Source organism: Salmo trutta, chromosome 9 (genome assembly GCF_901001165.1).
Source record: "Salmo trutta chromosome 9, fSalTru1.1, whole genome shotgun sequence".
NCBI lineage: Eukaryota > Metazoa > Chordata > Actinopteri > Salmoniformes > Salmonidae > Salmo > Salmo trutta.
Window position 1 is genome coordinate 21,666,891 of NC_042965.1, and position 27,754 is coordinate 21,694,644.

At 44.9% G+C, this 27,754-nt stretch overlaps 1 protein-coding gene across 7 annotated transcripts in view; it reads left to right on the forward strand.

Annotated features, from left to right (window-relative positions):
- The window catches only part of LOC115200175 (smoothelin), a 94,093-nt gene that overhangs the window by 42,414 nt on the left and 23,925 nt on the right, over positions 1-27,754 (forward strand). For 5 of the 7 annotated variants that reach the window (XM_029762988.1, XM_029762992.1, XM_029762990.1 and 2 more), the window contains exons 2-8: positions 4,256-4,419; positions 6,896-6,974; positions 8,038-8,116; positions 8,556-8,635; positions 22,166-22,268; positions 25,647-26,827; positions 27,661-27,706. In XM_029762988.1, the coding sequence (XP_029618848.1) occupies positions 4,256-4,419; positions 6,896-6,974; positions 8,038-8,116; positions 8,556-8,635; positions 22,166-22,268; positions 25,647-26,827; positions 27,661-27,706 (1,732 nt within the window). Of the gene's footprint in view, positions 1-4,255; positions 4,420-6,895; positions 6,975-8,037; positions 8,117-8,555; positions 8,636-13,795; positions 14,020-14,723; positions 14,919-22,165; positions 22,269-25,646; positions 26,828-27,660; positions 27,707-27,754 lie in introns of those variants that run through there. The other 2 variants (XM_029762993.1, XM_029762994.1) reach the window with 2 other exon arrangements.

Consider the following 27,754-nt stretch of genomic DNA (forward strand, 5'->3'; position numbering starts at 1 on the left):
TGTGTCACTGATCTACACAAAATACCCCATAATGTCAAAGTGGAATTTGGGTTTTAGAATTATTTACAAATTAACAAATTAATTTAAAAAAAAATGTAAAGCTGAAATGTATTGCGTCAGTAAAGTATTCAACCCCTTTATGTCAAGCCTAAATCAGTTCAGGAGTAAAAAAAATGCTTAACAAGTCACATAAGTTGCATGGATTCCCTCTGTATGCAATAAAAAAGACCAGGGAGGTTTTCCAATGCCTCACAAAGATGGGTAAAAAAAAAAATCAAACATAAAAAGCAGACACTGAATATCCCTTTGAGTATGGTGAAGTTATTAATTACACTTTGGATACACCCAGTCACTGCAAAGATAAAGGCATCCTTCCTGACTTAGTTGCCGGAGAGGAAGGAAACCACACAGGGTTTTCACCATGAGGCCAATGGTGATTTTAAAATAGAGTTTAATGGCTGATAGGTTAGTATTGTCGAGTAACTACATTTACTAATTGACAGAGTGAAAAGAAAGCCTGTAAAGAATAAAAACAATTCAAAACATGCATCATGTTTGCAACAAGGCACTAAAGTAATATTGCAAAAAATGTGGAAAAGCAATTACATTATTGTCCTGAATACAAAGTGTTATGTTTGGGGCAAATCCGATTCAACACATTACTGGGTACCACTCTCCATAATTTCAAGCATAGTGGTGGCTGCATCATTTTATGGGTATGCTTGTAATCATTAAGGACCATACTTTTTCAGGATAAAAAAGAAAGGGAATGGTGTTAAGCACAGAGAAAATCCTAGGGGTTCAGTATGCTTTCCACCAGACACTGGGAGATGAATTCACCTTTCAGCAGGACAGTAACCTTAAACACAAGGCCAAATTGACACAGGAGCTGCTTACCAAGAGGACAGTGAATGTTCCTGAGTGGCCCAGTTTTTACTTAAATATACTTTAAAATCTATGGCAAGACCTGCAAATGGTTGTATAGCAATGGTCAACAACCAATTTGACAGAGCTTGAAGAATTTAGAAAATAATAATCCAGGTGAGGAAAGATATAACAGACTTACCCAGAAAAACTCACAACTGTAATCACTGCCAAAGGTGCTTCTACAAAGTATTGACTCAGGGGTGTGAATGATTATGTAAATGTGATCATTCACTATGTCATTGTGTGTAGATGGGTTAGGGGAAAAACCTCTATTTAATCCATTTTGAATTCTGGGTGTGGAATAAATCAAGGGGTATGAATAATTTCTCAAAGGCACTGTATACCAGTACAGTGGGCTGGCTCCCTGTATCGATTACACACCCCTAGGAGTCAAAAGTGAAATAACTGTGTTTCTGTGTCTGGTTATTTTGTGTTTTTCTTGGCAGACGCCCAAGTCAAATGTATGTTTTATTTGCTCTATTGCACATTACTTTCCTGTCGTTGCCACAAGGTTTTCTTATCCTTCTTCCCCCTTTTTCCAAATGGACAGATGGAGGGAAAGACGGTTACAGCTGCTGGCCTGCTGCCAACAGTCATTTTCTCGCCCTGCATGTCTGGACCTATCAGGTTGATGTTAGGTTAAATCCTGTGAATATATTGGCCAGTTGGAGACTCTTTGGAACCAACTTGATGCTGTTACTTGGTAACGTGCTGTCGGCATCGGGCAAAAGTCAGAGTCCTGATGATTACAAGTTATTGTTTCATCTTGTGATCTAAATGTCTGTGTGTGTTGTAAGGATTAGGGTAATTAATCTGGACAGCTGGTAATGCCAGCCAGACCACCGTCCATCTGCAGTCCGTCACATGCTCTGTTCATGCTCTGAAGAAAGTTTTTATGGCATTCTTCCTCTTGATCAACAGAAATGAATGTGATTGACTCCCTCCCACACAGGCAGCGTGTGGTGGAGTATTTGGTGTGCTTAATTTGTGCTATAGTTGTAGCCTAGCTCTCACCTGTTTTCACTGGTTTGTCTCTCCGGCTCCAGGTGCTCTCTGTTATCTGAAAATGAATAAATAAATCTCTAAATTATTCAAAGTAAAACACTAAATCCTAGTTAAGAACTTGGCAGCATATTGGGATATGTAATAAAATGATAGCATTTACGCAGCAAAAAGCTCATTGTGCATAAAGGGACCACCCTGTGTGTGTCTGTGTGGTGGGTGTGAGAGAGACACTGCGTGGAAGTGAACACGTGCATTTTCATTTCCTCCTCTCCCGCCTGCGCCCTCGACCCTGTCCTACTCTGGACATGCTTCCAGCCCATGTATCACCTGTGTGAGCCTGTCTGTCTGTCCCAGTCCCTGGCTGTGTGTGTTGCTGATTTACATTTACATTTAAGTCATTTAGCAGACGCTCTTATCCAGAGCTGATTGCCCTCCTCGCCTCTCTCCACTCCTGAGTCAGCAGGAATGACCTGGCCTTTCCAACCCTGCTCTTGTCTGCCCAGTTTTAGGCATAATGGCTCTCTCTTTTTCCTTAATTTCTCTCCTGTCATCCTATCCCACCATTAACTACTGTTTTTTTGTCTCTCCTTCATTCATATCTTCTCTTTTTCCTCGCTCTCACACTCACTCACTCACTCACTCACTCTCACACACACATTTTCTCCTCAGTCAGATTAGACGGATGCCCCCTTGAGCAAGAGGCGCTTAGCTCTGTTTGACCGAACCGCAGAGGCCTCAAACCCAGTGACCCTGTGCCTCCCCCATGAGTAGTACTGTACCTTCTGGTTCCTCCTTTACCAGTTACAGGGGCTGTTCAGGGTGGCTTGTTTAATCCCCAGTTTACAACCCCTGCTACCCCTCACACTCCTACTGTAAGTGAGGGGGCCATTGGCACACTTATGACGTGCCTGGGCCATGTGGGCTGCTTCAGGAAAGTGTTAGGTCTCCCAATGCAGTCTGTCTGCCAGAGGAGATGGGGCTCTTCATCCCTGCGTGTGTTGACAGGTTGCTGTTGTCTGCTGGAGTAGAGTTCTGCTGCCTGTCCCACCTGACAGGAGACTTTCTCTCCATTCTCCCATACTCTTTGTGCTGCTGTCACTGACATTTTAAAGCACCTGGTTTACACAAATTCTGTGTGCTGCCTGCAGACACACACCACACACACATACACGCACACTCACTTTTCATCCTGCCTATGTCTAATAAAACACCTTTAACTGATGAAGCCACTTGAGGATGTGTAAAGGCTCAGTGCTTTGGGATGAGAGCTCTAAGTAGCCACTTCATTGGCGGTCTCAGTCAACCACCATCCACAGCACCCAGGGAACTGCTCCATAGCAGAGAGAAGCTACATACCCATAGATGTGAATGTCTATGGGATAGTACCTGGGGCTCAGAGAGAGCTAGAGAGCTGGGCTATCGGTTTACAGTCAGCCGGGCCCAGCCTCTCTTCTAGAGCCCATTAGCTCAGCAGCAGCTGGGACGCTGTCTGTTTCTCATTGTCCGCTCCATGCTCAGGTGGTCCTCACTCTGTGCTTTATTGAAGTTAAATGACTTGTCGCCAAACTATAAAACCTCCCATAAGCCCTGCTGACCCCATGACCCCACCACATTATGGATGCTAAGCCATGACCCAGCAGCAACAGCAATACAAACCTGCCTGGCTCTCACAGACTAATATACAACTAGCACTTCCTACTGCTCACTCTCCATGTTGAACTTCCTTTGATTATTTAACAAAGCAAGGGAAAGTCGCACACTGAGCACTCATAAAAGAAGGATTACGTTTAACTCTGGTCTATGACTGATCAGAGATCAGGCATAACATTTTCAAGATGCTGGGGATTCTGCTGTGTGTTCCGCGGGGCAGGGTGGCCATAACTCTGCCCTCTCGTCTGAACGCACATCTTAAGAGGGCCAGATGGGGCTACCGTGCGAGGCAGGCCGGAGAGAAGAGGGGAGAGCCTGTTTCCCATGGAGAGGCTGGGGTGAGCATGGAGCCATTCCAGAGGTGCTTTGACTGCACTGCCACATTTGTTTGACTTTACAGGGCAGAGGAAGGCCAAAAAGCTCCAGCAGCACAGCACAGCCAGACTGGCTAATTACCACTCTGGAAATAGAGCATGACCCACCGTTTTCATGTTGTCTGTTACAAACATTTGTGTTTTGTGTGGGTGGGTGTTCTTAAATGGTAGTGGAAGAGGTTGAGTGCCTTGGCAGCTCTCTTAGATGTGTGTGTGTTCCAATGTGCTCTCCATTTGCTGACCCTCCCGCTCTTACCCTCTGTGTGTGTGTGTGTGTGTGTGTGTGTGTGTGTGTGTAGCTGGATGGGACGATGGACCTGGATGAGCGACGGCTGATCCGTTCAGCCATGAGAGAGCTGAGGAGGAGGGAGATGGAGGACATGGAGGCAGCCCTGGCCAGAAAACGCTTCCGGCCAACAAATCTCAGCCAGAACGACAACAAAGAGAACCAACTCGCACATAGGTGAGCCTCCTGAATCTGAATATAAACAAACACACACGCATACCTATTACAGATTGTACCAGTCCAGGTGAGCTGCCTGGAGACTGAGACAACAAGCACACAAACCCATATAAAGCATTCCTTTTCCTTCTGGGGCGGCAGGTAGCCTAATGGTTAGAGCATTGGACTTGTACCCGAAAGGTTGCAAGATCGAATCCCCGAGCTGGCAAGGTACAAATCTGTCATTCTGCCCCTGAACAAGGCAGTTTAACCCACTGTTCCTAGGCCATAATTGAAAATAAGAATTTGTTCTTAACTGACTTGCCTAGTTAAATTACCGTAATTTCCGGACTATAAGCCGCAACTTTTTTCCCACGCTTTGAACCTCGCGGCTTAAACAATGACGCGGCTAATATATGGATTTTTCCCGCTTTCAAATTTTTTTCTTCCAAAAAAAACACATGCTGTGACGTGTTCAGTTTTTTGGCGGCATGAAGCTTTCATTAGACCAATGAAATTGCCGAACGGGTTAAGGTCAAGCAACTTTTTAGTTTACTGTTTAGATTAAATCGAACGCTCTCAAACTTCCCATCATTCTGATTACGGTAGTCATTTTGTCACCCTCATCATGGCAAAGACACGGAGACATGCATATGATGCAGCTTTCAAGTTGAAGGCGATTGATCTGGCTGTTGGAAAAGGAAATAGAGCTGCTGCACGGGAGCTTGGTCTTAATGAGTCGATGATATGACGTTGGAAACAGCAGCGTGAGGAATTGACTCAGTGCAAAAAGACAACTAAAGCTTACTGCTAATTTTTTTTTTTTGTTACAAGCCGTGTTTCGTTAAGGCCTATTTATTTTTGTTACAAGCCGTGTTTCGTTAAAGCCTGTGTATAGTTCATTTGTTTCAATGTACCGGTAGGCACCTGCGGCTTATAGACATGTGCGGCTTATTTATGTTCAAAATAATACTTTTTAAAAAATTCTGTGGGTGCGGCTTATATTCAGGTGTGCTCAATAGTCCAGAAATTACGGTAAGGTACAATAAAAAATAAAATAAAAAATAATTCTCCACGGAGGCCTGCTGGGAATTTGGGCCACGACACTGCAGATCGGGAAAAACCATAGTAGAGGCGGGAGGTGGAAGAACTCATTTTCTATTTTTCGTTATGCAGATACACACCTGTGTAGGCATAACATTTAATGATAAATGGTATGTACTGTATGTATTCTCATACATTTATTCATACCACTAATTTGATATCCCTAACAGTATCGCTGGCATAGCCTACAGACGAAAGCACACCCATTCTATTAGGCAGCTGGAAGCCATATCCTGGAGGTAAAGACGTCAATGCAGTCGTTTGCGTGCATTTTATTTATTTGTATTTCATTAGTCGTTATTGAACAGTTACAGCAGGCTTTAGTGTTTTACTAGTTCAGTGATTTGCAACCGCCAGGACCCGCCACGCAGCCGCAGCAGACGGACGAAAACTGATGACTTTGCCTTAACACCACCTCCGCTTCCTGTCTGTTTATTACACCAGTTTGTTTTTATTAGAATCCAATTAGGAACAGGGTTAACAGGCTAACATCCCATCATCATCATTGTAGTTTTGATTTGTTTTCTTTGGGCAGTAATGGTAGTGAGTGAGTTGAGGCTGGAGCGTCTAGGCCAAGCCCTGTGGGCGGCTTACTGCTCCTCTCTGCTAATTAATGACTGGCTTTTACTGCAGCAGCTTTACTGCAGCCAGCCAGGGCTCCCGTAGACAGCTGCTCCTAGCTGACTCCTGTTCTGGGCTGCACTTCAGACCTCCCAGATCCCCAACATGAGGACAATGGCCCTAAGCTCCTATATTTCTACTCCTACTGGATCACATTAGGAACAATGACTGTTAAATTAGTTATATTTGCTGTGGTAGTTGGATTACTTGGGTAACAAAAATGACAGGACATGCCCCTTTAAAGCTGGTGGAATATGTGTATAAACCACATGTGCACGCACGGGCGCACACACACACACACAAACAAAAGCCTTCTGAAAGCAACGTTATTCTTTGCTACTCACTGCAGGAATGTAAAATATATTATCTTCCAACTTCCACACGTCCTCCAATCCCAATAAGGCGAGGCGAGAGGGAAAGAGAGCCAGATAGATATACAAGGATGGAGAGGAGGAGGAGGAAGAAGAAGTCTTTGCCAGGCTCTGTGCTTCTCTCTCCTTTACGTGTTTCTCATGCTGGGGAATCTCTTTTTCCGAAGCATGACATTTTTTTTCCCGGCCAAGAAAAACTGTCTGGCATCTTGGGTTACTCCACCGCCTGCCCGTCACACGCTATAGTTCTGAGTGGAGCAGTGAGGCCCCCGACACTGCATGATGTCTCCCAATGTGGATTACACTGCCCCTCGGGCAACCCTAACATGTGCAGGGTCAAGCATCACCAACTATCATATAAGCAGCACTCTGATGTGTCAATGTGTGTTTCTGTATCTCAGGTCAGAATTGGGGGGCTCCCTAGACGTGCTCTCTGTGAAACTACAAGCCATCCAGGACATTGAGGAGCTGACTGGACTGGTGAGGGAGTGGATGTGCACCACACACATTACTTGTGAATTTACTGTTAGACATCATCAATACTAATATTTCACAAGCCTCCATAGGCCATAGACACGCTTCCCATAGGCCATAGACACGCCTCCCATAGGCCATAGACAAGCCTCCCATAGGCCATAGACAAGCCTCCCATAGGCCATAGACATGCCTCCCATAGGCCATAGACACGCCTCCCATAGGCCATAGACACGCCTCCCATAGGCCATAGACAAGCCTCCCATAGGCCATAGACAAGCCTCCCATAGGCCATAGACAAGCCTCCCATAGGCCATAGACACGCCTCCCATAGGCCATAGACACGCCTCCATAGGCCATAGACACGCCTTCCATAGGCCATGGACACGCCTCCATAGGCCATGGACACGCCTCCATAGGCCATAGACACGCCTCCATAGGCCATAGACACGCCTCCATAGGCCATAGACACGCCTCCATAGGCCATAGACACGCCTCCATAGGCCATAGACACGCCTCCATAGGCCATAGACACGCCTCCATAGGCCATGGACACGCCTCCATAGGCCATGGACACGCCTCCATAGGCCATGGACACGCCTCCATAGGCCATGGACACGCCTCCATAGGCCATAGACACGCCTCCCATAGGCCATGGACAAGCCTCCCATAGGCCATAGACACGCCTCCCATAGGCCATAGACACGCCTCCCATAGGCCATAGACACGCCTCCCATAGGCCATAGACACGCCTCCCATAGGCCATAGACACGCCTCCCATAGGCCATAGACACGCCTCCCATAGGCCATAGACACGCCTCACATAGGCCATAGACAAGCCTCCCATAGGCCATAGACAAGCCTCCCATAGGCCATAGACACGCCTCCCATAGGCCATGGACAAGCCTCCATAGGCACACACTTTCTTAGACTAGTGACTAGGTGGTTACATTACTAGTCAGCCTGTCTTTCTCATCCGTTTCTGCATCTCTATATGTCCTTCGGAGTTTGTCATGAACGGTTCTGAGCATCACTGTCCCTGTGTTGTAATGGCTGTCCTGTCTGTCAGCTGCGCGGGGCCAATGAGTATGAGGAGAGGAAACTGATCAGAGCTGCCATCCGCCGCCTCCGAGACGAGGAGCAGCAGGGTGAGTACAGAGGAGGTGGTGGAGGTAGAAAGCACAGCATGTAGATCCTGGACAGATCCCAGGTGTTCTAGGGGTGAGGCAGCGCTTCTCTACCTCTGACGTGTGTGAATCTGTACAGCACTCATGGGCAGTGGTGCAGATCCTTCCTGTGATGGTGGTGCAGTTTGCTGTGCATTCCTACCATTCCTTGCTTCTGTCTGGTCTGTATGAGGCCCCCAGCACACACACACCCTTCCTCCAGGGGGCAGGTACACAGCACTCCCCTGCTGCCTGATGAGAATATTTGATCGGTTTGGATCCTCTTCCCCCTTATCAATACTCAGTCATCACCAGAGTAACCACACAGGCCTCCTTGTCTCACTCTGTGCTCAAGTTTTATGGCTGTAGCTGAGGTGTGTGTGTGTTGTGTGTAACCAGTTGCTTGTGGTGTGTGTTTCAGGTACATGGGAGAAAGGGAGGACCACCGGCAGATGTCTGGAGTCTGAGGGCCTGGAGCTCCAAAGCAGCCTGGGAGCAGGGGTGAGTACAGAGATGGAGGTGGGGGAGGGAGGGGGAGAAAGAGAGGGAGGTGGTAGAGCAGGGGTGGGTACAGAGAGGGAGGTGGGGGAGCAGGAAAAGTACAGCGAGGGAGGTAGGGGGGTCAGAGAAGTACAGCGAGGGATGCTGGCCCATGTTTACTCCAATGCTTCCCACAGTTGGCTGGATGTCCTTATTTAACCTGTCTCATCCCCTTCATCTACACTGATTGAAGTGGGTTTAACAAGTGACATCAATAAGGGATCATAGCATTCAGTCTGTAATGGAAAGAGCAGGTGTTCCTAATGATTTGTACACTCAGTGTATATTTGCAGGGAACTGGGACTATTGAGGTTTTGTGCTGCCACAATGAAGAATGCAGAAAACAACAACACCCAGGCATGTGACTGTCAGACCATGTCCCAAACACATTGTCTGTGTCATTTGAGACAGACGCACACACACACACACACACACACACACGTGCTTACGCCACAGTGGCTGCCATGACACAAGGAATGTATTTTCATTCTTTAAACTCCATTCATTTCTGGCTAAGTAGACACAGAGAGGAAATTTGCTCTGGTGTTTTGTGAAGGCAGTAAATCCTTGGTAATATGAACACCCTGCGAGCCAGGCCTGTCATTTTTACACACTACTATTTACCCAGGCTGTCACTCTCCACACTCTTATGTCAGTCACACTGAAGGGAAATTAAAAAGTTTGATTATGTGTGGCAACCAGAGCTTTGACCTGTGTGTGTGTTTGTCTGTTTCTGGCTGTCAGAGAATGGAAGAGAAAAGCAATGTAGTCTCTCTCCCATTCAATCCCCCCCCCTTCCTTTCTCTCTCCTTTCAGAGGCTTGGGGCTTTGCATGTCAGAAGCCCTTTAAAAATGTGGTCAGGAGAGCCCCCCTTGTGGTCAGTGAAGGGAACTACTGTATTCACAACCGTAATACTTCAAAATGAAATCATATATTTTATCCTGTGAAAGCATTGCAGGTTGCCTGATGAGCTTAATGTGTTGGTAATGCTGAGAGACATCTCTGTTAAACAACAACATAGTCTCTAAGAGCAGCTCACCTGGGGCCAGATGCTATCTTATTGTTACCTGATCAGTTTGTCTGCACTCACCCCGCACTCCAAAAGACAGCATCCCTATTGGGAAAACAGTTTTTTCTTATTGTATGCCGTCATTCCTGTAGGAATTGGGTTGGTGATGGGGGTTAGGCTACATGCTCAGCCGGAGTCCTGTATACAGTTACTATGACAGAACAATGCTTAACGGTCTAGTACCTGCGGCGGCAGGTAGTCTAGCGGTAAGATAGGTGAGCCAGCAACCGAAGGGCTGCCGGTTCGAATCCTGGGTCCGATGGGAAAGATCTGTCAGGAAGTGAGCAGGCAACCGGAGGGTTGCTGCTATCAAATCCTAGCTGTCATTGCCTGCCACTGTGCCCTTGAGCAAGGCACTTAACCCCCCACAACAGCTCCCCCATCCCAGTGTGGCAGCCCCCCCGCACTTCTCCATTAAAAAAACAGTATATGTCTTTCGGAGGGGTTGAGTTAAAAAGGGAAGTCAAGTTTCGGTTGGACCTTGTGGGCATTTGACCAATAAAATGATCTTAATTAGAAGTCCTGTGTTGGTTCATAACAAAATGCTTTAAGGTCAGTTAATGGCTTAGGTCACCTTTTGTTTCTTCATAAACTGTATTTCCTTAATCTGGTTTTGTTTGTCATAGATGTTGGCACCAAACACTGACTAGTATTGTGTTAAACTATGTAATTGTAAGCGGCTGGAGGGAATAGTTCAGCCCACACATCTAGCAGATGAGAATTAGTGGCTGGCACCATCTATAAAGGTTGTATGCAATACTATGTATGTGCCTGTTCTTGTTCTTGACTGTGTCTGTAGTTGATCAAATACAATTTTATTTGTCATATACACGTGTTTCGCAGATGTTATTGCGTGTGTAGCGAAATGCTTGTGTTTCTAGCTCCAACAGTGCAGTAATATCTAACAATACACACAATCTAAGGTAAAGGAATGGAATTAAGAATATATAAATATTTGGAAGAGCAATGTCAGAGCAGCATAGACTAAGATACAGTAGAATAGTATAGAATACAGTATATACATATGAGATGAGTAATGCAAAATATGTAAACATTATTGAAGTGACTAGTGTTCCAGTTATTAAAGTGACCAGTGTGTCCCATATGCATTGTATATTTGAGCCAATGTCTGAGCTCAGTGTGTGCGTGTGTTTCTTTGAGTCTGTATGTTTGGATTCTGGCGTTCTAGACTACGGTTAAAAGGATTGTAATATCCCATAACTCTTTTTAAGTAAATTAGGAAGAATTCTTAACAATGGGACCAGCGATGCTAGTTAGCAATGGTGCTGGTACTATGAATCTGAAAAGCTTCCTCATGAAATGAATAGCTTGTCCTTACCTGGGTATCTTCAACCGAGGTTCTAGACAGGAAGTAGCAATAGCATTTTTGGGGTTGTGGGGCACACTGCCTGCTTCCTCTCAGGTGGAGGGGCTGTTCTGGCCTTCATGCTGGGGCTACAGGTGGGGTGAAGGGGAGGGGAGAGGGTGAGGTAATGGGGGCAGACAGACACCGCCAGCCCACCAGCTGTGCTCCAGCAGTCTGTCTTCAGTCAGTCTGCTCCCTCTGTAATGGGTCCGTGGCCAACAACAACAACCGCAGCCACCAGCAGCAGGGCTCCTTCCACACATCACAGGAGTGGATCTCTTTGAGCTTGTGCTTGATTGTCCTGGGGCAGATGGAGGCCCCAGATAATGGTCTATAATTGAGACACGTGCACACACACAGGGAGTAGAGGTCTATGGCAGCCAACTACAGACAACTGAGTGTAGCAAGCAGCTGCTGACACCGAGTGTACAAAGCATTAGGAACACCTTCCTAATATTGAGCTGCACCCCCTTTTGCCTTCAGAATAGCCTCAATTCATCGGGGCATAGACTATCCAAGGTGTCAAAAGCGTTACAGGGATGCTGGCCCATGTTGACTCCAATGCTTCTCACAGTTGGGTCAAGTTGTCTGAATGTCCTTTGGGTGGTGGAACATTCTTAATACACACGGGAAACTGTTGTGCGTGAGAAACCCAGCAGCTTTGCGGTTCTTGACACACTCACACCGGTGCGCCTGGCACCTACTACCATACCCTGTTCAAAGGCACTTAAATCTTTTGTCTTGCCCATTCACCCTCTGAATGGCAAACATTCTCAATTGTCTCAAGGTTTATAAATCCTTCTTTAACCTGGCTCCTCCCCTTAATCTACAGTGGATTTAACAAGAGACATCAATAAGGGATCATAGCTTTCACCTGGATTCACCATACTACGTGTATGTCAAATCAATGCAGTATTATCTCTTCTATCTCACATTCAAATGAGAAATAGGTATACACACGTCTAACTGTGGTGGGAGTTTTTGTGTGTTTATCATAGCTGTTGTTGCATGCTCTGTTTTTTTCGCCAGACACCAGTGGGCCTGCTAGTGGTTATTGATTACTATGCTTATAATGAACGTGCTTAAATTGAGAGGGCCTTGCTGAGGTAAAAGTTTCCTTCTGGCCAGTAAGGAGAGTGCATTTTGTACACGTTGCAGCTCTAAACTGTAATTACTGTATGGGTGAAGGAATGTTGGCTTGAAGAAATAACTTTTGTGGGACAAAAATAATATTTATTTGTTTAATGTAGTCTGAATTCTAAGTGCAGCGGTTTAATTCTAAATTTCTATTTTATCTGAAGTAACATGCCAATTAAGGCAGACTGTTCTTGCGAAAACAATGGAGCATCATTTGGTAGAAACACAGAAAAAGTGTGTCAAATGTCCATTTTCAACTAGGCGACCTGCTTACTGTCATAGAGCCCCACAGTGAAGGCGTCATAATACCCATAAAACCTAGCGGTCAAACAGGGAAATGGTTCCAATCAGTTTTCCACCATTTATTTTTCGTATAGGGGATTTTAGATGTACTTAAAATAAGGGCTGTGTTTCGTGTAGGCTTACCTTGATGTGACGTTTTGATAACCATGTTAATCTCTCTCGGACAAAGTGACTTGGCTCGGTTTATTCTAAAATGATAATTCACATCAAAGTAGAAATCATGCAAGACTACAAATCCCTGCAAGCTCCTGCACGTCATCTCTAGGTAGAGGACACCTTTGCTAACAGGTATTGTGTCAATTTAAAACTTGCACAAGACAGTTCACAAAATTGTCAATTTTAAATACATTTAGCTATTTCTGCAAAAATATCCTCTGTGCACAACATAAACGTTCTACAACCACCTAAATGGAAGTGATTCCCAAACCTTCCATAACAAAGCTATCACCTACAGAGAGATGAACTTGGAGAAGAGTCCCCTAAGCCAGCTGGTCCTGGGGCTCTTTTCACAAACACAAACAGAGCCCCAGGACAGAAACCCAATTAGACCCAACCAAATCATGAAAAAACAAAAAGGTCATTCTTTCCAATGTGTCAAGTAATTAACAAAAAAATAGAGCAAACTAGAATGCTATTTGGCCCTAAACAGAGAGTACACAGTGGCAGAATACCTGACCACTGTGACTGACCCAAAATGAAGGAATGCTTTGACTATGTACAGACTCAGTGAGCATAGCCTTGCTATTGAGAAAGGCCGCCGTAGGCAGACCTGGCTCTCAAGAGAAGACGGGCTATGTGCACACCGCTCACAAAATGAGGTGGTAACTGAGCTGCACTTCCTAACCTCCTTCCAAATGTAAGACCATATTAGAGACACATATTTCCCTCAGATTACACAGATCCACAAAGAATTTGAAAACAAACCTGATTTTGATAAACTCCCATATCTACTGGGTGAAATAAGTCTGCCGTCAAAGCAGCAAGATTTGTGACCTGTTGTCACAAGAAAAGGGGAACCAGTGAAGAACAAACACCATTGTAAATACAACACACATTAATGTTTATTTATTTCCCCTTTTGTACTTCAACCATTTGCATCGTTACAAGACTGTATATATACGGAATATGACATTTAAAATGTCTTTGTTCTTATGTAACTTCTGTTGGTGTAATGTTTATTGTTCATTTTTATTGTTTATTTCACTTTTGTATCTACTTCACTTGCTTTGGCAATGTTAACATATGTTTCCCATGCCAATAACGCGCCTTGAATTGAATTGAATTGAATATATACAAGGAAGGAGGGAGGGTCTGAGAAGGAGCCCTGTGGTGACAAAGGGAGGGAGGGGAAGTGGAGGGAGTGGCCTGTTGGTGAGTGTGTGTGTGGTGACTGAGAGTAGAGGCAGGGTATAGGACGTCCTGACTACGAGAGTGAGAGAGGGTGACAGACAGGCAGCAGAGCCAAGAAGGTAAATTACATATTCTAGTTCTTCCACTCTAACAGACCTAGGTCTACTCTCCTCTGAATACCTGTCATTTTTTTCAGACTTTATTTCTTCCTTATCAATTTCTGTGTACTTCTCTTTTACACAAACTCATCCATGTTTCTTGTTTCTCTTTGCATTGAGACCTGAGGACCTGGCTGCCCGAAGTTTAACTGAGGTTTAATATTAGGATAATTGGGCAGTCCTTTTAGATCATTTATTTCTATTGGTTTCAGAAATCCATACTAAATAGTATACAGGTGTGTGTATTTTGAGCACATTATTGTTAAAGTAAATGGCAACTTTACAAATTCATCAGATATGTCTCCGTTGCCAGGTGTGTGCAGTATGGATCAGGTGAGGTGGCAGAGACGGACAGAGAGTCTTGTTTGTTCACTAATCTGATATGATCATAAACTTGTGACGAACTGAGACGAGCAGTTTATGATGACTGGTATAATGGCAACCAACATCTTCTGTACTGAGTGAATATGTGCTGGAGAAAGGGTAAAGCAAGACAAAGGGAGAAACTGCTTTAACTGGGCTTTGAATGAGGGGTAGGTAAGGGAAAAATGGGAATGAGGCTTATGGGTAAATTCTCTGTGGGTTGTCTCCTTGTCCAGGCTGTGTGTGTGTGATGCAAAAATGATTGCTACTTAATTCCTGCTACTGTATTTCACTTACTGGAGGTGGACCGAGTGTGTGTGTGTGTGTGTGTGTGTGTGTGGTTCCTCAGGCTTTGCCATGCAGTCATGGAAAAGGACCCTGTCTCTCAGCGAGCCATGTGCAGGCATGGAGAGGAGTGCCTGACCTCATCACATTCTGATCTCATCTGCAGACTGATGGATTCAGTTTCCATGGAAAATGAGCCAATTCTAACCCAGGTAGCTGCAGTAATCCCTGGTTTAGCTGAGCTGCCTCTGCTCTGCATGGTGAAGTAATCTATAGTAGTCTGACACGGCTCCGTGCCTCAGTCTGCTCCGCCTCATTGTTGTTTCTGTGGCTCTGAGGGTTCAGAAGAGTTTAGATGGCCCACGCCTTGCTGTGGTCAGGCCAGTGGACAGTTGCCATTTTTGTCTGTTTACGGGGCAGAGTTTTCACAAATACAACCCAGACTGAAACAAACAGCCTCCTGAACCCTTATGGTGAGACCATGAGCACCACAGAAGGAAATAGGAGCCCAGCTCAAACACTGAGGCCACAGAGTTGAGGCCAGGGCGCTGGAGTGGGTCTGCCTCTGCTCTGGTTCCACTATGTCAGGTTTGCACTGTTAGCCTGGGCCAGTCACCAGAGACCAAAGAGAGCCTGCTAATGACAGTTTGGGATTGACAGGTCGTGGGATTGGATTGTCTGCTCTTTCTCTCTTTTTTTTCTCTCACACACCATTTTATCTCTCTGTTTCCTTCTGTCTGTCTCTGTGACAAGTATGTTTCCTGTGGTTTAGTGGGAGCTGTGAAACCATCACTGTCTGGTTGTCTGTTTCCTGGTCGTGGCAGCTGAGGGGAGGGGGAGAAAAGAAGGGGAAAGGGGAGGAAAAGAGGGATAGCGGAGGAAAGAGGGGGAGCGGTGTTTCCAGCTCAAATGTCATCTCCCCTCAGCTTCTTTGAATGAAAACCCTTCCTGAGGGAGAGAATATTTTAAAGCAACTTTTCATTCTTCTATATTTTCTCTCTGATATATTCTCTGAATCAGCTGTTCAGGTTTGGGGAGATTTTTCCGACCTGCAGTCACAGGCTGGTTCTGGCTCGTCATTAAGCTGATCTGAGAGCAGTGCTCCACCTCAGTAAACAGAATATAAAGCTTCTATTTGTGTTGTCTGCTGGTGCTGGGTGACTGTGGCACATGACACAGAGACTGTTGATTAGCCTTTCTGTTTGTGTGCCAGCCCCTCTGTCCTCTAATCAAGGGTTTTCCAAACTGTCCTTTCCCCCACCCCACCCTGGGTGCACATTTCATTTTTTACCCTAGCACTACACAGCTGATTCAAATAGCCAACTCATCAAGCTTTGATTATTTGAATCAGCTGTGTAGTGCTAGGGTAAAAAGAAAAGGTGCACCTGGGGGGTGTAGCTAGGCTAATTGAGGCCACATGATTCACTTTCTCCTCAACCCCATTCAGATTAAACAGCCTACCTGTTGGTTGCTTGTTGAGCCTACTCCTTTTCCTTTCGCTAATGTTTCTGCAATTTTATTCCATCTTGCATTGCATTAGTGAACTCACTCCACTTGCTACACCTTGAGTCTCCTTGCCGCTTTGATTTGAATAAATTAATCATTTGAAATGGTATATCCTTGTATGTAACAATGTAACATGGATATTTTATTTTAGATAAAGCCTTTTCAGTGTTAAAATGGGCCTATACATTTTTTTCAGCAAAAATGAATACTCACAAAAGTATTGGAATACTAAAGTCTGTTTGGATATTGTAATAACCGTGCCCATCCCTAGTTTCTGTGGTACCAGGCTTTGCTCACTCTCACCTCCCTCTGATCACAGCCTGATTTGATTAACTATTTTCACAAGGCTGTAATTTTCACCCTTCTCAAACTGCTGACAGCTTTATCAGCCCCAGGATAACCGGCATTAAGCAAATATGTGCTGTGTTTGTGTGTCCCAGATTTTATGAGTTTAGAGGTTGGTGGATTTGAATCAAATATGCTCTAGGCCTGTCTTGTAATTCACATGTCCCTCCCTAACCACCACCTCTGTGTGCTTCGTTACATTAGGTAGACACGTATTAGTAGTGGCACTCTGCTGTAATTCTGGCACAAACATGATGACATTGTAGTTTCACAGCATTTTTAAGATGGAATCCGCATTAGGGAAAACAGCACCAATGTCCACCCCAGCACCTTCATTGCAAAAACACGTTTTTAGAAATGTTTGCCAATTTTATAAAAAACATGTAAAACTGAAATATCACATTTGCATAAGTATTCAGACCTTTTACTCAGTACTTTTGTTGAAGCACCTTTTGGCAGCGATTACAGCATTGAGTCTTCTTGGGTATGACGCTACAAGCTTGGCACACCTGTATTTGGGGAGTTTCTCCCATTCGTCTCCGCAGATCCCCTCATGCTCTGTCAGGTTGGATGGGGAGCGTCGCTGCACAGCTATTTTCGGGTTTCTCCAGAGATGTTAGATCAGGTGTTAGATACTCTACACAGACTGGTGCGCCATAACCAATCAGAGCTGTAGTAGGCCTATATGCAAATAGACCATTGCCATATGTATCTGTGCCATTCACTTTGAACAGGACTGTGTTTACAGCATCAGCGGTCATGTGTAGATGCACTTGTTTTGAGATCAAAGCGAGAGCTGCATGTAACCACATTTGTTCATATCCTTTGCTAGTTAGTGAGTTATTAGCCCAGTTATAGGTCATTTGTAATCAGCAATAGGGGAGTGATTGCTTCCTACAAGTGCAATTCTATCTTTGAGTCAGATAAAGAGCTTTTTTTTGTCTTAAATGGGCAGTGTTGTATTTTGAGACAGGCTTGAATAAGCTGTAGCCAATAGGCAGAGGGTAACATAATTTGTCTGATTCTCTGTAATGATGGTATAATGATGTGGTTTCTTGAATCAAACAAAACATTTTCAGTCACCTCCTTGAAGGACAAGTGGATAAACATATCAAGCCCTGCATGTTTTTTTTTAAAGTCTCATGGAATGTAGACCTACATTGAACACCACACGTTGGCTGCTACTGTAAGGTGAATGATATAACCACTATGTCCATGTTAAAATGTTATGGGATGCATTTTTCTCCATTGTTTTTGACAGTAGGACACTGATAGGCCTACATTATGATCAAATAGCCTACTTGACCACTGTTAAAACTGTAACTTAATGCAGATACAGACGCCGTGTTCACAGTAAATGCGCACCGGAAGTTGCACAGAATTTTCACAATGTTAAAGTTTGTGCTCAACAGACCTGAAATTTGCTCAGTGCCGATATAGAAATTTGAGAGCACATTGGTTGGCAGTTCAATCCCTGGACGAGTCTTACCATAGAGTGTAAAAATGGGACCTGATGCATCTCTGTTTGGCTCTCAGCATTATGGAGATAGATCGGGGGCCCAGCAACAACAGACTAGCGTCCTGTCCAAGGTTTGTACTTGTACATAAAGCTGCCTCACGCTACAGAAACAGGAGATAGGCTCCTGCCCTATGAGCCATTACGACTCGCACAAGCCAAGGCTCGTGCAAGGCTAATTACTATGGGTATTCAGACACGGCCACTGTTCAATGTTTGCAGTAACTTCTTTGTTGTAATATGAGAAGATTAAATTGTTTACAGTGCCTTTAGAAAGTATTCATACCCCTTGACTTATTCCACATTTTGATGAATTGATTAAACAATACCCAAAACGTGTAATTTATTTTGTACAAATTTATTGAAAACCAGATACAGAAATACCTCATTTACAAAAGTATTCAGACTCCTGAGTCAATACATGTTAGAATCACCTTTTGGCAGCGATTATAGTTTTAAGTCTCTAAGAGCTTAGCACACCTGGATTGTACAATATTTGCACATTATTCTTCAAACTCTGTCAAGTTGGTTGTTGATCATTGCTAGACAGCCATGTGCAAGTCTTGCCATAGATTTAAGCAGATTTAAGTCAAAACTGTAACTAGGCCACTCAGGAACATTCAATGTCGTCTTGGTAATCAACTCCAGTGTATATTTGGCCTTCCTCAAGGATTTTGCGTGTGCTTAGGTCTATTCTGTTTATTTTTATCCCCCACAAAAAACTCCCTAGTACTTGCCGATGACAAGCATACCCATAACATGATGCAGCCACCACCATACTTGAAAATATGAAGAGTGATGTGTTGGATTTGCCCCAAACACAACGCTTTGTATTCAGGACATAAAGTATATATTTTTTTGCCACATTTCTTACAGATTTACTTTAGTGCCTTATTGCAAACAGGATGCATGTTTTGGAATCTTTTTTATTCCGTGAATTTGTGATTCAGACGTGGTTTTGCGTACGACCGTTAGGGGGCAATGCAGTTCAATCTACCGCAGTCCTGGCTACCTACCTATCGGTCGTCACGAAGTACCACAGCCACAAAGTCATAAAGCCTATTTCTAAAATGCATCTACTTAAAATTAGTTTTTAATCTTAACCATAACCACACTGCTAACCTTATGCCTAACCTTAAATTAAGACAAAATATATATTTTTTCATGAATTGTTATGTTAGACTGTGGCTGTGGTAACTAATGGAAACCCTACCAGATGGTGCTCACGTTACTGCTGTCCCCCACTCACTCAGCCACCATGGTATTAATGTTGTTTTAGGTTCTCTGTTGTGTGCGCCTCCTCCATGTTCTCAGTTGTCAGTACGTACTGTACTTCATGTCACACTTATCAATGTGATGGCTCGTTGCAGTGATGTATGACAGCATGTTCATAGACACATTCCAATCTGTTAACGCCACGTATGGTGTTTGAGAGCTCGCACTTTGTATTTGCACTTACAGAGCAGAGCCATCATTGTACAATTTCTCCATCGGGGCCGACATGGCATCTTGTAGTCTGGTTCTAGATATACCAATAGGGTATTGAAGCTGACATCCTCTACCATTGACAATGGCTGCATATCAACTGCAATCATTTCTGTAATCAGCGCTGTGATTTCCTCACTCCGTCCCTTATCTCACTGCTGCCAGCAACAGGTTGGGTCGTCCCGTTCAGCACAGCCTGGTCTCATAGACTAGAGGTAACACAGTAAACGTAAATCCGGGAGACTGAAATTAGTATGATATTTCACGTTTAGTATGGTTACCTAAGACAGATGGTTACTTAAAGCAAAAACATATAATGCGAGACGCGAATGTCTAGCAACCAAAAGGTGGTGAGTTTGAATCTCGTCACAGACAACTTTAGCATTTTCGCTAATTAGCAACCGCTACTTTGCAACTACTTAGCATGTTAGCTAACCCTTCCCCTAACCTTAACCCTTTAACCTAACTCTTAAACTTAACCTCTAGCCTAGCTAATTTTAGCCAGCTAGCTAACATCAGCCACTTAGCTAGAATTCGTAAAATCTCAAGTTTTGCAAATTCGTAACATATATTACGTTTTGTAAATTCATAACAAATTGTAATTCGCAACATACAGTATCATACGAAATGGGTGATCGACAGCACAAATTAATACATATCACACTGAATAATACAAAATGCTCTGAGACCAGGTTGTTCAGCATTACACCTGAACTGCTACAGCAGCTAAATTCCACCTTGCAAAGTTTGCTTTTCATCAACATCTCATTTAACTTCTCAAAGTATTGCCATACAGGACTTCACTGCTGTGTCTCACTATGCCATTTTTCCAACTGTTAACGAAGATGACATGCGTGGCAAGTAATTTGAATGATTCATATCTCCTCCTATTAACAGTACAGCATTGTTGCATTAGGTATTTGTAAAAAAAGAAAAAATGATGATCAGGGCCTGTTAGCGGTAGTTTTGTGATAACTGCACTGGGATTTTAATTTTGTAATAAAAAAATATATAATTTGGTTAGGGATTTTTTCTAAACGTTAACGATCACAATGTCGTTTAAACCTTTTATACCCCTAGTACAGGGATCCTTCTTTTCTCTCTAATTTAGTTTAGTATTGTGGAGTAACTACAATGTTGTTGATCTAGTCTCAGTTTTCTCCTATCACAGCCATTCTCTTAACTGTTTTAAAGTCACTATTGGCCTCGTGGTGAAATCCCTGAGCGGTTTCCTTCCTCCCCGGCAACTGAGTTAGGAAGGACACCTGTATCTTTGTTGTGACTGGGTGTATTGATACACAATTCAAAGTGTAATTAATAACTTCACCATGCTCAAAGGGGTATTCAATGTCTGCTTCTTTTTTTGTTTTACCCATCTACCAATAGGTGCCCTTCTTTACGAGGCATTAGAAACCCTCTCTGGTTTTTGTGGTTGAATCTGTTTGAAATTCACTGCTCGACTGAGGGACCTTACAGATAATTGTATGTGTGGGGTACAGAGGTGAGGTAGTCATATATTCTCATGATATGTTTTTAAAGACCAGTGAACCAGACACCGCTCTGGTTTTACTATTCCTGAATTTATTATGCCAAATACCTTTATGGTTAAAAATAAATTACTTACTATGAAGTTATTTATACATTTCTAAATAAGCGTGTATAGAAACTCCATAAAACCACACGTTCCTTTTCCACACAATATCACAGATGCACTATAGTGGAAAGGTTTGTGGGGCACTGGAGCATTCTGGACAAGGGAGATCGTGTGTGCTTATGCAGGAGGAAAAGTGTGTGTTTTGGCCTTGGTGTCTGTACAGCTGATCTTCCTGTGGAGTAGCTCAAAGTAAGGCACCAGTGGCAGCCTCTACATGTCTCCCTCTTCTTCTCTATCCCTTTGTCTCCATCTCCCTGCATCTCCCATTTCCTCTCCATATGCCAAAACGTTGCACTCTCTATTCTATCGTCTCCCTCCTAGTGTGTCTTTCCTCTATTATTGTAGATTATGAGACCCAGTGTGTTTCCTTGGCTGTGCAGAGTGTACTTCTCTACCTGTACTGAGGACCAGACACACTTTAATCATTACCCAACAGAAGGCTATGTCCTGGGCTGTTACAGCTGGGTCACTAACTCCCTTGGTGTAACATTTAGATTCAAAGCATTATGGGTTGGTTGATTTACCTGGCTGGCTCTTAGGGCGTGTTATGGTGTACTGTGTCTCTCCCAGGGTGAGCAGGGACAGGGTGGAGGCATGGCAGCAGCCATCTTATCTCAGCTGGTAGGCAGGGCCTGGGCATCATCATGGCCTCTCTCTTTGAGGAGCGCTTGACACGGACATCACACACACTGTTCTGATTGCCCCATACAGACCGAAGACTTGTGTACCTGATGGTTCGACTTATTTGCTGATCAGACCACTGAGAGGGATGGGATGGTTGGGGTTCAGCTCAGTGTTGTAACTGGGCAGGGGCTGACTGAATGACTGTACCCAATCTATGTCATACTGCATGGAACAGCATGTGAGAAGAACTGAATGCCCTTGTCTTGACTCTTTTTGCATTGAAGCAATTATGTATTGAAAATCACTGATTTACTGTATTGTTTCTGCAGGACACCGAGAAGGAGAGCATTGGCGAGCGAGAGAGAATCAAGTCTCAGATCCGGGAGCTACGAAGCCACCAGACGCAGCAGGGCAGAGAGCTGCACAGGACAGGTGAGCAACGGCACTGTTCAAAGAGCTGAGCTTAGAAGTTCAAAGACCATATGAGTGGTTGACTGTTCCTTTCCCTTAGCCAGTCCATAGGTCCCACACACACTCATGACAGACACATACAGTTATTTTTCTTCCTGCTCTGTTCTATATATGGCATGCTTATATGATCATGTTTGCCTTAAGGGTCAAGTTTGGATAGGCACTTATACTTAAACACAACATTGATTCAAATATTGCTTGTACCTCCACACTTATGCACCTAGATGTAATTTCCTCTGGCATGCTAGTGAAAATAGCCAACCAATAGAGCCATTCTGCTGTAGAGGGTGGCAGTGAAGCTGAGACTGTCTCATTGGTTTACACTGTTTTTAGCTGCTCCATCTTTATTTTCAGGTTAGAGGCACCACAGTCATGGGACTCTGGCTTTGGGTGTGTAGTGATTTTCATTAACCGCTGTTAGAAAACCTCAATTTAAAACACAGTGAATGCTTTACTATAGGTGTACTATCTTTAGCCAAGACCTTACGACTTGTAAACACACTCCCACACACAGAAAAACCAAATGCAAAAGTGAATGAGAGAAGACCGGTGAAGGGCTATGAGAGAGCATGTAGTACAATAGACAATGTGTTTATAGCCAGACTGATTTGAATGCCTCTAAAGTGAGCAAGTGTTTGTTGAACCAATATACTTTGTCTCTACTGCGTTATTTTTACTCTAAGGCTAAAGCTAAGTATTTTTCTGATCAAGGAACCCACCCCAATGTTGACCTGAACCTGGCCAGTTCCTGACTGTAATTACCCTATATGGCCTGGTTACCCTTAGCCCACAACACCCCGCTCATCAGCCAGTGTCTGGTAGTAGTGGGGTTATGAGACGCAACAGGAACATCACCCATTCAAAGGGGAACCCACACCCAGTGGTAATACATCTGTATTTTAAGCACATACCAGAACAGGACCATTTCTTGACATGGCCCTCACCATGCAGTTTGGTCCAGGGTGAAGGCAGGGCCAGTGGCAGGCAGGAGCAGACCTCCACAGAGCAGAGGGATTGTGGGTAGGAGCTGTTTGAAATGGACGCCGATACAGACACAGGAAGTTAGTGGCTGGGAACGGATAGGGTGGGGTGGGCTGGGGGGTGGGGGGGTGCTCATTTTTAACAGAGAGAAGGAGAACGGTATTTAGAGAGAGGACTAAACTTGGAAGATTATGGGGGTATTGTGGCCCACTGGCTGCCACACACACACTATCTCTCTCTCTCTTCTCACACACACACACTTAAATATACAGCACAGTCTTGCACACATGTATACACTCACACTCCATAGTTTGGTGAAAAGCAATCTTGTGCTCCATTCAGAATTGAATTGAATGCTGCATAAATTAAAATTCTTGAATTTGAATTTAAGTAGTAAACAGGATACAGAATTATTATAATTTGAATTAAATAAAATAGAATTCAATTAAATTCAAATGCCTCTTCTATTCTGTTTGGTGTAGTCTATACAAATATACATATTGTACCTAAAACATGTCATTATATACATGCATATAAAATATTAATTAACAATAGATTTTCAGGACTAACTTAAAATGAACAATCAAGGAAAACAACCTATATGTGAAAATTCTAAGTTATTATATTTCATGAATCACTGGATTCAATTCTATATCCTGTGGGGTGTGGCCAATTTAATTAGAATTTGGTGAATGGGAGTCAATTCTGAATTGAGCACAACCCTGGTGACAAGGCTGTAATTTAGGAAATGACGCGTTTGTGAGTGGCTCAGGGGAAGGGCCTCCCGAGTGGCGCAGTGGTCTACGGCACTGCATCTCAGTGCCAGAGGCGTCACTACAGACCCTGGTTTGATCCCGGGCTCTATCACAACCGGCCGTGATTGGGAGTCCCATAGGGCGGCGCACAATTGGCCCAGCGTTGTCTGGCTTAGGGGAGTGTTTGGCCGGGGTGGGCCATCATTGTAAAATAAGAATGTGTTCTTAACTGACTTGCATAGTTAAATACATTTTTAAAAATGTGCTCCGTCCCTCAGATAGTCCCAGGGGAGCCAGACTTCTCAACTTTGAACTCGACAATGAAAAGACCCCTTTTGTTGTTGCTGGTTTTTTTTTGTGTCTTTGTTAAGAAGGGGGTAGGGGAGGGAAGTCGGCATTATGCACTATTGTGGTTATTTAAAACCATCCTCTCATTGTCCAAGAGCAGTAGGGGGTTTTCCCAGAAATCCTCACAACAGCACACAATGGACTGGACACGATGTACAAACGGCAACAACTTCAATCACTAGTTTGCAACTCTTTGGTTGCTCCTCCCTTCAACTATAGTTCTCTTTTAATTGGACTTGGCTGAGGCCTTCGTTTGATGTCATGTGGTCTATTTATAGGGCCTCGTGTGAGAAAGGGGGCCATTTTAGTTTGTTGTGATGTTTGAAGTGAATGCGTATCATAAGCATGTTTCTTATTCAAACCCCATTATATAACCACTCCCTTCAAGTAATCAGCTAAACCTTCTCCTGACCCCAGCTTTGGGAGGCCTTCAGAGAGTGTTGAAAAAGCTGCTGAGGCTGTGGCCGTCTTAGACCAGAATGGGGCTCTCCTTCACAGATTTGGTTTGAAAATGACAGACCTGGACGCACTGTTTGGATAGGGCATACAAAGGGTACACAGAGATGTTATCATACAATGATGTGTCTCTTGTAAGGACACTGTGATTTTCCACTCTGTGACCTATCTTTATGCAGCTTGTCTGTGGTTCCTGTACAGCCCCCAGTGTTAAAGATGCTGAGCAATGAGCATCACGGGGTGAGCTAGAGACTGGCTCTAGGAGGGGGAGGATGTGGGCACTGCAGTGTTTGGAGTGTGGTTTCCTGATGAGAGGAGGAGGAATGAAGGAGGTTGGATTCAGACGGGGGGGGGGGGGGGGGTGGGAGTACTTGTCCTATTCTCCATTTCACCCCCACTTCCAGTTCCCCTTACACTTCCTGCTGGTTGTAACCACCTAGTGTTCTAATCTCTTTTACACACACAGACATTTGGTCCAGGAATTGAGTCAAGCGTGGAGGAAATGCCTACATCCCCTTGTGTCTTCTCAGCGACGCTCACGTCTCTCACACTGGGCTTTTGGGGGTTTGGCCTCTGCGGAAACCTTTCATTTTCATCAGCAGTTCCCAAGTTGTCCAGCAACTGCTCACGTGATCCTACATTCCATCTTGTTTATGTTAGGTCAGAGAAACTGAAAAAATGCAAGAACAGAATTGTACATAACAGAGTTGTATTTTCATGGTATGTGTTCCTCGGCACTATACTAGATCTACTCATGGGTATGTCCCACTCACTGTATTGTGGTCTTTGTGTTCTGTAGGCTCCAACTCAGGCATGGTTCTGGTTCTGGACCCCCTGGTGAGGGATGAGGTCCCGGGCCCTCTGCTGACCCGCCCACAGACCCGGGACCCTGTGACATCATCAGAGCCGGACGTGGTCCTATCCCACCGCCAGCGTTCTGACTCGACATCCTCAGAACGCAGCCTGGCCTCTAGGCCCCGTCTGGACTCTGGAGCCTCAGAGAAGAGTCTGGGTCTGGACTCAGCCTTCCGGACCAGGGTGGACTCTGGAGCATCAGAAAAGAGCCTGGGCTCAGCCTTCAGGACCAGGGTGGACTCTGGAGTATCAGAGAAAAGCCTGGGCTCAGCCTTCAGGACCAGGGTGGACTCTGGAGCATCAGAAAAGAGCCTGGGCTCAGCCTTCAGGACCAGGGTGGACTCTAGAGCATCAGAAAAGAGCCTGGGCTCAGCCTTCAGGACCAGGGTGGACTCAGGAGCATCAGAAAAGAGCCTGGGCTCAGCCTTCAGGACCAGGGTGGACTCAGGAGCATCAGAAAAGAGCCTGGGCTCAGCCTTCAGGACCAGGGTGGACTCAGGAGCATCAGAAAAGAGCCTGGGCTCAGCCTTCAGGACCAGGGTGGACTCAGGAGCATCAGAAAAGAGCCTGGGCTCAGCCTTCAGGACCAGGGTGGACTCAGGAGCATCAGAAAAGAGCCTGGGCTCAGCCTTCAGGACCAGGGTGGACTCAGGAGCATCAGAAAAGAGCCTGGGCTCAGCCTTCAGGACCAGGGTGGACTCAGGAGCATCAGAAAAGAGCCTGGGCTCAGCCTTCAGGACCAGGGTGGACTCAGGAGCATCAGACAGAAGCCAGTGTTCCGCCCACAGAGGCAGACTGGACTCTGGGTCCTCAGAGTCCCACTTCAGACAGAGACTGGACTCTGGCACGTCAGACTCCAGTATGGGACCGCCAGCCCCCCTGGGCTCTGAGATGTCCGACGGCACAGGGCTTCTGTCACGGAAAGCTACCATGAGTAGCTCCTCCTCCAGCACAGACTCCGAGGCTGAAAGCACCAACCACCATCCAGACCAGCCCCGTCAGGACAGCACCACTACCAATCATTATCAGCCTGATGGGGCCGTCCTATTCAGGAAAGCCCCAGACTCCCACAGTGGCCTGCTCAATGGCAGTGCCAAGGAAAGAGGAGACATCCAGGAACAGAAGGTACAGTCTTGTTGAATCTACCTGGGAAATGCTTGCTGACATGATCTGCTCTGTTTCTAGGTAGAACAGTAGAATATATAGGTTATCACACCACTAGAGGGGTATGTTGAGCTATGATGGCGTGTCTCTCTCTCCCTCTCTCCCTCCCTCTCTCCTTTCCTCTCTTTCGAAGCACCAGTTCTCAGCAGCATCTTTGTAACGTCGACAGCTATAAACATATAAAATGTCTCTGTACGTGTTTAAAAGCTCTGTTTGACTATGGTTACTTGGCTACACAAATAAACTCAGCACCTCAGAGCCGGCCCAAATCCTTTCTTGTGCTCAGCTGGTTCTGGTTCCCCTCAGATGTCAGTTTTCCTCACCTGCTGTCAGAGGAAGAGCCGCTGGGGCTGGCCAGCAACAGCCAAACACACAGGCAGGAGATGGCTGCTGAAGCATTCTGAGTCTCTATTGTTTGCTCAATGGCCTCATTAGAGACCTGGGTCACCATGACGCCACGTTGTTGCCCTTATGGGGAGTGTTTACCCAACGCAGGCTCCAGGCTCTTTTATAGAACTCTGCAATATGGTATGCTTATCTTCCATGTGTTTACATTGCGCTGTGGAGGCTCAGGCACATCTTGGCCCCATGGCCCCTCAGCCAAAAAAAGAACAGCCCCAAACGTGCCTCCCTTGCACCAAACTGTTACATAATATTGACATGGATGTCACCATGACCAGCCTGATCCTCCCTCCCATCCCATGGATCTGCACTATTGCCCTGTGTTGCTTATTGCTATGTTCTAATTGAATCTTCTCTTTGCTCTCTCTCTCGCCCCCCTACCCCCCTTTCAGGTCAGATATACTTTACTCACTCCTCTCAGAAAATCAAATGATGCAGGTGAGCATGTTTGCAGATACACACCTTATCTATGTGTGTATGTACACT